This window comes from Lissotriton helveticus, chromosome 1_1 (genome assembly GCF_964261635.1).
Source record: "Lissotriton helveticus chromosome 1_1, aLisHel1.1, whole genome shotgun sequence".
NCBI classification, from domain to species: Eukaryota; Metazoa; Chordata; class Amphibia; order Caudata; family Salamandridae; genus Lissotriton; species Lissotriton helveticus.
In genome coordinates, this window is record NC_136057.1 from 1,840,443,984 (window position 1) to 1,840,457,032 (window position 13,049).

General features: G+C 44.9%; 1 protein-coding gene across 2 annotated transcripts in view; it reads left to right on the plus strand.

Annotated features, from left to right (window-relative positions):
* Positions 1–13,049, plus strand: part of SLC44A3 (solute carrier family 44 member 3) — an 879,170-nt gene that overhangs the window by 173,831 nt on the left and 692,290 nt on the right. For both annotated transcript variants that reach the window (XM_078641256.1, XM_078641253.1), the window contains exon 2: positions 3,807–3,914. Coding sequence is in view for 1 of the 2 variants with exons in the window: in XM_078641253.1 (XP_078497379.1) it covers positions 3,807–3,914 (108 nt within the window). In the remaining variant the exon portion in view is untranslated. The remainder of the gene's footprint in view (positions 1–3,806; positions 3,915–13,049) is intronic.

Consider the following 13,049-nt stretch of genomic DNA (forward strand, 5'->3'; position numbering starts at 1 on the left):
TTTGGGATGTTCTAACATGGTCTGCCATGCCTTGTCTGTACTTTCCGTACCAGAGTCCTCTGCCCAGAGTGTTCTAAGGGTCAGGAGTGGAATTGCTGCGTGTTTCCTAATCCCAGTGTAGAGCCAGCGTACTAGATGGGCTCCCGGTCCCATGTAATATAAGAGGTGTACCAACTCATGCTGTGTGGGTATGGTTCGTTGCGGTGCCCATGTGATTCTAATGTAGTGTGACACTGTGGCATGGAGCAGATATAGGCGTCGTGGAGGCCCAGTAATCTGCACAAAGGATTCGTGGTCCAACAAAGTCTCGTCCCCGAAAAAGGAACCCACCTCCTCAACCCCACTATTCGTCCATCCCCGTAGTCTAGGGCGTGTGAGTCTACCTTGTGGTGTGGGGATGCCCAGTAAAGGAATATTTGCCGCATAAGGTGCCCCCGCCGACGTATAGGCAAGAGCTTTCCTCCAGCAATGTAGTGCTGTTTTGAGCAGGGGGGACATGTTGGGGGAATCCGGGCCTTGGGCAACAACAAAGAATGAAGCTCCCCGCGATCCAATCTCTCCGGCGTAAAGCCGATTTCGTGTAGGTTCTACAATCAGGTAGTTTGTTATGCAGAAATAATACCGAGCCTGCACCTTGCCCCAGGAGTTGACACACGTTACCTGGGGGGCGCAAACTCGCTCTCCTCTCCTCATCCAGCGGCTGGGCCTCCAATGAATCCTTGTGAATTGGCAACTGCGGACTCAGACCGGCGCCTCAGCTCCTCCAGGGCTGCTTGTCCGGGCCGCTACGATTACGAAGATCTCAGGCTGCCACAGGGCACATGCACACAGCGTTGCTGAGACTTCCTTGAGCTTCAATTACCGGGCACTCCACGCGAAGGTCTCAGGCTGCACGGAGATCACGCGCACAGCATCGCTGAGACTCACTTAAACTCTGGGTGCACGTTAACAAGGCAAATCCTCATGAAGGTCTCATGCTGCACAAAGCACACGCACACAGCGCCGATGAGACTTACTTGGATTCCGGTGCACATGATAACTTGACAATCCTCACAAAGTGGTTCAGGCTGCAAAAAGCACATGCACACTGCAAAAAGCACACACACACACACACACACGCACACACACACACTGCGTCGCTGATCCTTGCTTGGACTCCAGGTGCCCTCGGTCACAGGGCAGCCCTTACGAGGGTCGCAGGCTGCAACAATCACGCACACACAGCGCCGCTGAGACTCTCCTGGAAACCTTTATGTTCCTGTTTTTCCCCAACAGGGAGCCAGCTCACCTCGGGCCCTTGGGATTAAGTTACTTCAGGACACAGCAGAGCAAAGTCCTTTCAAGCAGGGGGACACAGCATACAGTAAAGTCCCTTTAGCCTTTCCTTGGTTAAAACAGCAAACTGCAGGCCAGCCCCAGAACACACAGAAAGGGTCAGTCCTTTCCTTCAGTCTCTTCAGTTGTTTCTTCCATGGCAAAGGTTCCTCTTGACCACGAAGATGCTAGAGTCTTGTCTAATCTTGATCAAGCCATTCTCCAAAGTTCAGGGTCTTCACCTCTCATAGTTATACCCCTCAATGGCTTTGAAGTCTTTGTGTTTCAGGGGGAACTGACCCCTGTTAAAACCAGTTCTGGGTGCCTCCCTGTCAGTGACACCTTCTTCCTTTGGGGTCTGGATTTTCAGTCACTCAGTAGGAGATGGGAGAATTGTTTTATAGCAGTAACCCAGGGCTCTTCACCTCTAGGGGCTACTCCTCCCCCTACACTCCAGATGCAGGTCAGCCTGTTGCTGTCTCACCTCCTCCCCTGGGTCAAGACATTCCCCAGATCCTATTGCTTTCAAATCCAGACAGTCAATCCACAACGAGGCAAAGACACACAGAAATGTTAGAGCACAAAACCCCAGCCACAATGCAATAACCACATTCATAGAAAGATGTGTTATTACATTGTGAGTTCAGGCATACTAAACTTCACCTCTCCATCTTAAGCCTTTGGGAAGATAGGCTGGAAAACATATTACAAAGCCTTCCCATTCTATCCTATGGGCAAGATGGCCTTCCAACAGTGAAAAACAAAACTGATATTATTTCACTGTTCGGACATGGTACACACCTTAGTACATGTCCTACCTTTGCACGGCACACTGCCCAGGGGGTACCCTGGACCTACCACCTGGGTTTCTGATGTGCATAGAAAGGGAAGGGTAAGGTCTGGGAAGTGGGTGCACTTGTCAGAACAACATGGCAGGCCCGTGTTCCCTTTTTAAGGCTACTTTTGTGGGTAGAACAATTAGAGCTGCTGGCCCACTAGCAGCATTTGTATTACCAGCCCTGGCACACATAGTGCACTTTACTAGGGACTTTACTGGTATGGCAAACATACTAATCATTGACAACCAATTACCATTACACTTTATACAGGGAGCACTTGCACTTTGACACTGAACAGCAGTGGCAAAGCTTTCAAAGCATCTAAGTTGGCAACACTATGTCAGAAAAAAGGTCTAGGGTTAAGGCAAAAAGTTTAGGGACTTTTGCCAAAAAAGGCCAAGTCCTACAGGATGCTCCCTCACAAACAAGATCAAAATAACTATCCACTGTATTACAAGTGCCATACGATATAATGCACTCGTTATAAGGTGAGCTGGATATCTGTCAACGTTTGTGATGGAGTATCCCATCCACCAAACTCTTAATCAGGACATAAGCCATGTTGGGAGCAGCTTGTTGACGTCAGTCGAGATGACTGCCCTTAGACGCTCGTTTCCTTTGGGAGCTTATCGCCTTAAAGGGGGCCATTCCTGTAATTGCTTAATTTACATTCACCCCCACCCCAAAGATGGAGATGGAAATCTGTCCGTAATCCTCAGACATGAAGCACGTAAGCATATGCAGACAAGTGACATTTCTGCCCATCTTAATTGTGCCATCTCCTGTAGAAACCTTGTACTAGGCCAGCACTGAATGAGGAGATTTGAAAAATGCAGCAGGCACACATTCCAGTACATCTATTTGTGAATCGGAAGTCCTGCCACACCTTTGACAGACTGCAAGAGTACAATGTATTTGCAGGAGCAAGATACATGCACGTAAATCAGTTTGGGCACAGGCATCACATTTTGTGTACACCCAAATTCCCTTTTTGAATTTGATAATGCACCAAATGTGCTCTTTCCTTAATCTACTCTAGTCAAAGGAGTCCATTGATCCTTAGTGGAAATAATTGATAGAATCTGCGTTTATCCTGTACCCAGCTCTCTTGAACCTATGTTGGAACATATTCAATGGATGATCCCTATAATAGTGAACCCATATAGGAAAAAACAGCAAACCATTTAATACTATGATCAATGACTACACTGTGTTTTAATCAGTTTACCAGATGACTCTATGTCAACTTGGGCACAAGGCTCCAATAAATTGTTTTCAGATGTTTAATCATTTGGAGCAATTGAAGTGAATGAGGTCTTGAATTCATAGAAAAGGCATTAATTTGGCAAAAGTAAACTGAGAACTGGAGCACCGAGTAGGTGATGACATGGAGTCATATTGCCCAACTCGAGCTTTAAGTGAACCGTAAGAGCTTTTGGCTTTTCAAATTTAAAATGTCAGACGCTGGAGGGGAGCCGCTAGGAACTCAGTTTTGCTAAGTTGATCTCACATTACTTCAAGGAAATTCCAAACTCACACATGACAGACGGAAAAGTACGATTTCTGAATTGCCTGTACTTGCCTAAATAACAGACAAGGAAATGAAACTGAGATTAAATTTATCCATACAATGCCCTCTCTCTCTCTCCCCAGGTTTCTGAGGATGACATTTCCAGACCAAGACAATGGAGACCTCAGATCTACAGGAAATGTACCGACGTTCCTTGGTTAATAGTATTTTTTCTGTTTTGGGCTGGCCTAGTAAGTAGATTTCCATTTTTAAGAACTAAGGATAGATATTTATTAGCTAAAAGTATGTTAATATTTCCAAACAGATGACGCAGAAACTGTTTTTTTCTTTTGCATTTGTTTACGTTTTAAGGACAGTTCAAGTGTTTTTTTTTTTGTTTGATTTTAGTGCCTGTTGGTTGAGGGTCAGATACCATAGGAGATGTGTATTAGAACTATGGCGTGCATATTTGTGATTACATTTTCATATAAAACTCTTCCATTCAAAGCTGTAGTCGCACATAGCATAAAAGGATAGACACTAGAGTATAATAAATGGATGATTATGAGGGTTTTATGGTTTTTATATTTTAGATTTCCGTTTTATTCTGTCTTATTGGTGTTATCTACATTTATTTTTAGAGGTTAAAAAAAATTAAGTTGCAACTTGGAATATTTACATAATTAATTAACTGATAAATGTACACTCACTCTTTGAAGTCTGTAGGATTGTCTGCACTAAGTATGCAATAAACAGTACAGTCACATAAAAAAATTAACACTATAGTAAAATCAATCGGCAGAAGCCATTCGCATTGTAGCACAGACACGTGTACAATCTGAAGCGATTTAAACTTCTTATGGAGCGTCATCCTCTTTTAAACTCTTTCTGTGCTAATATATATATTGATTAGCTCTGCCAAATGGCAGAATTATTCATTCTTCTCTCATTCCCCTCATTGTCTATATATCACAGTATTGAGCAATACTCAAATGAATACATCATTTCTGCTTTTTCGCCTTAAACAGAAAATATAGACAGGGAAATGACTAGCTTTATGTTTGTATGTGTGTGTGAAAATGGGACCCTTGATCGTTTAAATTTTTTTTTTTATTATAAAGTTTTATAGCGGGAACAAGATTCCGAGGGATATCCGAGCGCTTTACACAAGGATGAAAGGGGGGATAAGACTCCAGTAACGATATCAAGTGACAGTCCTAGACAGTTGTAGGCACAATAATCACAAACAAATGATACACAACAAATAATAAAATTACCAGATAAATAACCAGATGCTACGGGGGCAAAACATACAACCAAAATGAGCAAAGAGTAGAGACACAAGTTGAAAGAAAAAAAAAAAGTGGTAGGGTCAATGCAACTCAGGTTGGTGCACTAGTTGAAGGATCAGTGGTTACGAGCTAATGCACCTAGCCCAAATATAGGTAAGAATTTGTTCATTAGGAAACTTTTGGCTTCAAGTTTGAAAGCAGCTATTGATGAGATTCTGCGCAAATCAGGAGGAAGAGAGTTCCAGATCTTGGGGGCAGCCCCTGAGAAGGCTTGATGACTAGTTCTCTTTTTGTTCATGATACGTTGTTTCGGGAGAAAATTGTTAGCGCTTCTTGAGGCTCTCTCTCCACAGGATAATTCAAGCTTTTGCGCTAGGTACCTAGGGGTGTTGGTGTTCAGGGCTTTGTGCACTAGGACGACAATCTTTAACAGAATTTGAGCTTTGTAGGGCAACCATTTAAGAGATTTTAGGACTGGGGAAATGTGCTCGTTACGTTTGGTACCAGTAACTAGTCTGGCCGTAACTTTCAGTGCTGACCTTAGTGGAGCCAGGCTGTATTTGGGAAGGCCACAGAGCGTAGCGCTGCAATAATCTAGCCTTGGCAAGATCAGTGCTTGGACCGCCTGTTTAAAGTCATTTTGAGGAAGGAAGGGCTTGATATTTCTAAGAGTCCTCAGCAAATGATTAGCTCCCTTAAATACGTTGCTGATATGACTTTTCATATTCAGGTGCTTGTCCAAGGTGATTCCGATAGATTTGGCCGAGTCTATGATGAGAGGGGTGCAATTGAAAGCTGTGAGGTGAGTCAACTAAAGGTCAAGATTGAGGGGGTGGTTCGGAGGAGAGATGAGGAGGAATTCAGTTTTGGAGGTGTTGAGCAGGAGGTGGTTCTCAGTTAACCAATTTTGAGTATACGTTAGGGTAGAGTTGAGTGAGATGATGTTATCCAGGGATGATATTTTCAGGTTAAGTTGTGTGTCGTCCGCGTACATATGAAAGGGAATGTTCATGTCATTTAGAGAATTAGCAAGAGGTTCCAAAAACGGGTTGAAGAGGATAGGTGAGAGGGCGGACCCGTGGGGGACACCCATGAGTACTGGAGAGGACTGGGAGAGGGAATGGTTTGCCTTAACTCTTTGTGTTCTGTGGTGGAGGAAGGAGGCGAACCATTGTTACACCAGTCCCGAGAATCCCATCCTGTTCTTCAGAGTGGAAAGGAGGTTGTCATGATTAACCGTGTCGAATGCGGAGGAAAGGTCAAGGAGGATCAGGAGGCAGGAGTCATTTTGGTCAAGCATTTTTAAGATGTCGTTCAAAACGTGCGTGAGTGTCGACTCTGTGCTGTGCCCCTTCCGAAAGCCTGATTGATGCTGGTTAAGGAGTTGGAAATTCTCAATGTGAGCACAAAGTTGGGATTGTACGCATTTTTCTAGTAGTTTGGATAGAGTGGGGATGTTAGATATGGGGTGGAAATTATTGAGATCAGATTTATCTGCAGTTGTTTTTTTTTAGTATGGGTGATACCTGCACTGCTTTTAGACATGATTCTGAAAGTAAGAGGTTGTAGTAAACAAAGTAATATGGGATTGCTATGTATGATGCACTACAACACCAAGGTGAACTGTGACACGTGTCTTTGTTATCATTGTACATAATGTTGTTTTAGTATGGATTTACAGTGTGCTGTAAGCTACCAATGATCTTCTTCACAGAGATGAGGAACAGGTGGACCGAGTCAGGTGCTTCCCCATTACGCAAAGGTTTGTTATGTTGTGATTTGTAAATCTCAGCATTTGACAACGCCTTGACTTTCTGCACTGAGAGTAGCCTGGGTTATAAAGGCGTGAGGTGACATGTCACTCTGAGAGCTCTGTTGTTTGTGGGTCCTGGATATCCTTGTCTAGTCCAAGTGTCTGTGTTTCTCCCAGCATGCATGTCTCTTCAAGTGTCTCTGTCACTCTCACTGCCTGTTTCTCATCTGGTTTCCATGTTCTCTGTGTCTTCCTGTATCCATATCACTCGATGTCCATATGTCTCTATTTGCGTGTTCATATGTCCATGTCTCCTCGCATCCATTTCTGCTGTCCATATCCGCCAATGTTCGTAGTGACCATAGAGAAATTATCTACTACTGCAGGACTCTGACAGTTCTGGGTGAAGATTAACAAATCTCTTGGTTGACCACTTTCTCTGCTGTCCAGGCAGTGTTGCCTTACTGTTTGGGGCCTTTGCCCAGTAGGGGTAACTACATCAGTGTTGTCGCCATTCAACTGGAAACGAAGGATCTGTCTCTGCTTGTAAGCCGCTTAAAGTGTTCCCTAGTACCAGCAACAGCAAATTGTAATCACTAGTATGGTCCATCTAGTTGCCCATGTCATCTGGGTACTACTTTTTGCCAAATCATTGTAATTTGGCACCTAGGTAAAATTGGCAGTGTTGAGATGAACCAAGACTAGAACCCCATTAAAAGCCCTGTACTAGATAATGGTCCCTAGTGAAGCCTTGCTTTTGGCCACCCTAATTTGATAAGTAGTTGAGGTAGCCACTGACTTGGTTGAGAATGCTAGCACCTTCTCTGCTGTCAGAGTGCTGTGAGTTGAGAGACAGAGACCAGGGGTTGTGGGGTTGGGGAGGGGATACAATTATTGCGATATTGTCAGACAGTAATGGGTTAGCCAATTTTCAAGTATATTCTGTTTGATGAAGTAACATTAGAAAAAACCTTTCAGCTCAAATACAGATGGGTAATAACATCACTGATATTCCCCACATGTAAGTGTTACCACTTCCCAAGTTAATCTATGCTAGGTCTCCTATATGAAGAGCTTTGACACCTTTGGGTTTGCCGGTGCCATATAAGACAACTTATATACATAAATAAATACATCTTCAAAGAATGAAATGAAGTCACATGCTAGTTTGATTATTCCCCAAACCTTTCAAGTTCAGTTTACATTGTTACTTTTTTATTGGGTCGGCTGGTCGCAGAACCGGTTCTAGAGATGTATTCTGCTATTAACATAAGAGAGTAAAGTGAACTGTATATACTACATCGAGATCTGGATGTAGTCTACCGTTAGCATATAAATGTACACAACACACACACACATATACAGAGGCGGCCCTTCCGTTAGGGCGGAGGAGCGCAGCCACCACCCTCATATCAAACAATAATAAAATGGGTTTTAAACCCTTTTTATTATCGTTTTATTTTTACTCCCCTGGTCCCACCCGGCCCCAGGACTCTGACGAGTCCTGGAGGCGGATCATCCAGAGGATGACACTGCTGGTGGGGGAGTGGTAGTGCACTCCCTTTACTGCGCATGAGGGTTTGTCCAACCGTCTCAGGCGGGGAGAGGGGGTGTATAACATAGAGCACTTTTTGCATCACTTGTGATGATAATGTTGCACTGATCGATCCTCATTCAGTATAGCTCAGAAGATGTCTAAATTCTCCAGATGCACATGAGCGGTTTTTAGAGCATGTTGGAGGACCAGAAATTATTTGTTTGTATCTGAAGATTGCTGCATAAAAATATTTTTCTACCGTAGTCCATTTGAATTTATTTATTAACTGTGCAATTAATTAAAATCATTACAGTAAAAAACATAAAAATGAGCAGGTAAAAGAATGGTCACAGTAAAAGTATGAAAGCATCAGATGGAATTTGGTTGATGTACCATCCCCCCTCCCCATGGCGCCCACTCGATCAGTCGACGCAGGTGGTCATTGTCTTGTGTCCTTGCACAAAGTTTCTGAGGCACCTGCAAAAACCTTGGTAGTTTTCTACTTCCGCAATCTGTAGGCCAATCTCCTCGGCCCTTCCATTAAGAACCATAGAAATGGTGCGGTCTCAGTAGGACGGGTGGGTGCGGGCTCTGTACTTGTTTGAGGGCAAGCTGCTTTATCTCCTTATTGTACCGTGCTGGGCACCCTGGTTTGGTTGAGTTCGTTTGCAGCCTTTAGAGCAATCCTAATCAAATGGGTAAATTTCCCCAGTCTCGCCAAGGTCATCGTAGTTGTTTTAGAAAAGCACAAGGCTGACGCTTTGCTACATATCTTGGTTCCCTTGGCGATACAAACTGGGCGATTAAATTTGTTGGCATTTGTTCCTAAGGGCGGGGCAACAGTATAGGAGATTTAACCAGGATTCTCTCATGTAGGAGCACAGTCTGTGAATTCCCCCTAGCGAGCCCATGCAGGGTTAAAGTCGGTGATTCCTAGTATACATTGTGTCCTAGAGAGGATTTTGGTTTGGGCTTGTGGTGTCAGGGCCTCGTTTAGGTAGGGTTGTGCCTTCCCTACCGTGTAGGAGCTGTTCAGCACGACTAGGTGGGTGCTAGAACGAAGAGATTTGAGATCCAGATCAAATGAAGTCTCGCATACGTGTCTATTTATGGCTTTTTTCCAGGCATTTAGTGGAATTTCTTGCAATGGTATGCTCTTTTCCTCAATCTTTAATGTGCTGATCGCTTTGCCGAGACTGGTGTGCCATACTGTGATTGGCCCCTCAAAGTTGACCCTCAGTTGTTGTCTTAATGAACCCTTAAATATAGTTTTATAATCTCCCCTTGGCTCATCAGGTCTGGCCTTGCCAGGCCTAGCTCCAGTCTTAGCCTTGACTTCCTTGCCGACCTTGGGATGGAGAAGACTGATTTAAATGCTTTGGCTTGGGCTGCCATAAGAAGGGCATCCTGTGACCCTGGGAAAGCCTGGTGACCATAACTAATGGCTGGCAACAATTTTGCCTTTAAGGCGGTCAGTATTGGTCTGGAAGTAGGGCTGATCAGATGTAAGCTCAGTTGCTTTATAAGGAATGTAACCTTATTGACCATAGACTGCTGTTTCAAGTGGACATTTACCTTGGCCTGTTCCGTGACCCTAACCCCTGGATAGTTGTAGGATGCCACTGTGCTGATTTGCAAATCTCCCATTAGCCACTGTGCTTTTTTTCAGGCGGTAGCTCCCAAAAATGGCGACCTTTGTTTTCCCCTGGTTGACTGTGAGATTGTTGTCATTGTTGAATTGGTTCAGTGTGTTTAGTGCTCTCTGAAGGCCCACCCTCGTGTGGTCCATTATGGCAGTGTCATCGTCGTATTGTAGCACCGGCGGCCTCATACTGCCTAGTCTCGGTGCTACTAGGATGGCTCCTTTCAGATCGTCCCCAACATCCGCTGTGTACAGGTTGAAGAGGATGGGGGCCAGCATGCATCCTTGTTTCAGCCCGTTGTTCGTTGTTATTTTGGGGGACACTATGCCTGGAGCTGGTTTTGACCTGCACCCAGGTGCCTTCATATAGTGATCTAATTGCTTTCAGTAGGTTTGACGGGATGCCCCAGTTTTCAAATTTCCACCATAACCGGTTTCATATCCCTTTGTCGAAGGCTGTGCTGAAGTCAATAAAGCAGCAAAAGAGTGGTGAATTTTTCTTCTTTGCTGCTTGAGTAGCTAGGTGAGATAACTGCAATATGTTGTCCGTTGTCGATGGCTGAGGTCTTAAGCCAGTCTGGTAGCAGGAAATAATGCTTTTTTGTTCGGCCCATGTCTCCAGGACCTTCAATAAGAGGCAGCATAAACCTTGGCTTCGAGGTCGAGCAGAGCGATGAGCCTGTAGTTCGATGGCTTTAATCAATCCCCTTTTTTTTTAAATTGGGACTAGTATGAAGCCCCTCAAAGAATCAGGGTTTTTTACAGTCATAAGAGTGGTTATAAAGAGGGGTTAGGACGGATGCCCAATAATCAGGGGCTTTTTTAAAAACTGGTGAGGTCATTTCTCTGGTCTTTGGGCTGGATTGGTGGAGGGGGGTCCGCCCCACGTTTGGGCTCTTCTGTGTTGCTTGTGTTTACTTGGGCAATTGAATAAAGAAGCTTTACGTGGACCAGCCAATCTTGCTCTGCCACTCCGTTTTCTCTTTGAACTCCTCTACTACTTAGCCGGTTTATGTGTCTCCATAGTCCTTAATAATTCTTCTGTTTAAGCAGGGAGAAAGATTTAATCAGTTCCCTCTCTGTGGGCTTTTTTGTCTTCCCACCGTTTTCCTTAGGGCTGTCCTCAATGATGCGATCAGGACCCCTCCATTTGTCTGCCCCCTCGTTTCTTTATTACGAGCGCCTTACGCAAGAGGCGTTTGCTTTCGCATATGTCCTTAGTTGGGCGAATGCTTCCAGCAGTTCGTTGCTTTTTGGACCTGGAGCATTGTGGCTGGGGGTGGCCCAAACCCACTTGTATCTCCTCAACAGTGGACTCCCAGCCTTTTATCAGTGAAGACGGCATTACTAGATTCTCTTCCTGTTTTAGATCCAGCCAGTTTTGAAGCTTCGTGCCAGTCTCGTCTGTCCATCTGATTCTCCTGAGGAGGCTATGATTTTCATCCCCTCTGGACTCTCTGATGGCTTGAAACTCAAAGGCGGATGGAGCTTCCAGCATGAACAATGCTATTAGTGGCCTATGGTCGCTTTCCAACCTATCCTCGACTGTAAAGCCTTCCATACTGGCCGCAATTGCTTCACTGACCATGATGTAATCGATCCTTGAGATGTCGCGGAAGGTCGTCTGTGGTTGCCCAACATTTGAGCGTGCTTCTTTCACAGCGTGAGTTGCGGACAGCTTATGATTGTCGAACAGATCGTGAAATGGTGCAGCCCTGCCCAATCCTCAAGATGAAGGAGCAGCTACATCGAGGTCCTTCATGTTAAAGTCCCCAGCTAGAATTACCTGGTGAGTTTTATATTTATTTAGGAGGGCGTCTAATTTTCATGTCAGTGCCTCAATCTGATCTTTGATCTAGCAATTTATTATTAGGAGGCACATTGGCTGTGAGGTGTGATTTCAGGCCTTCGATCTGTAGGGCTTGCAGCTCAAATGAACTCAGATATATTCCTGTCATTGCGAGGGAGCTTGCATGTTTTATGGAAACTGATAGACCGCCAGACGGGCAACCAAAGAGGTTCTTTTTTATTGCTGGAACATAATGTTCATAGAACCCTGCCAATGGACTGCTAGATAATTCCCAGGTCTCTCGAAGGCAGAGTATGTCTTCTATTTCCATGAAACGCCTCAGGTTTCTATTTTCACTGATCTTTCTGCTCCCAGCAATGTTCCATGAGATTATAGTTAGTTTCTTCTTAGGCAATGGTCCTCCCCTGGCCTTGCACCTGCCTGGCCTGGTCTTGCGGCTGTTAGCAATACTTCTGGGTGCTTCCTATGGTTCCGTATTGGTCCGGGAGGGAGGGGATGGCACTGATAACCCTTTGGTTGTTTTAGCATGCAATCCTGATACCCGTACAATCCTTATGTCCCTTCCATCTGTTCTCAGGGAGTCCTGGACTATTTGTCCCGTGCAGGACGGACCAAGGGCCCTTGTCCCCCTTGTCTGGTGCTAGGATGTGTGGGTATTTTGGGTTGGGTAGGTTCTGAGCATTGATGTCCCACTCGGCGAGTTATGTGGAATTGTTCAATATAGCTTGTACTGTTTCCTTTTCCTTCAAACCCAGTATTGTTGAATCGCCTTGTGTGTTCCCCCTTCATGCTCAAGTATCTCACCTATTCTATGTCCCCGGTATGTAGCTGGTCGAGAGTGGCAAGGTGTTTAAAGACGCGGAGAATGTTATGCCGATTCAAAATGTCATGCTGTCCCGTGCTGTAGAATCTCGGGTTGAGGACTACCTCATGGAGAATGGTTAGTGTGCCAGAGGTTTGGGCCATATTGTTCCTTCCTAGATCTTGTGCCGCCAGGTTTGGTCAGAGGGTTGGACTTCTTGTTGGCTTATAACTGGTCCTGCTTTGAATTTCGTGCTCTGGCCTTGGGTGTTCCTGATGCTGAGCTGGTGCCTGGGGCTTTGCTGTAGTAATTTTAGATCGTCCGGCAACGGCGGTACTATTACCCTTGATTGCAGTATGTTTTTTTCAGCCGGTGCATGGCTTGTCTCCTCTGTCGATTGATTCTCTGGAGATTGACATGTTCTTGTTTGCGGCTTTTGACCTGTTGCTGTGGAATTACTTATTGTGGTTGGCTGTTTTTGCTGTTCTCTAGGTAGCGGGACAGTGTTGGGGGCCTTTTTGCACCAGTTTTTAGTTATGAAGATTGGGTA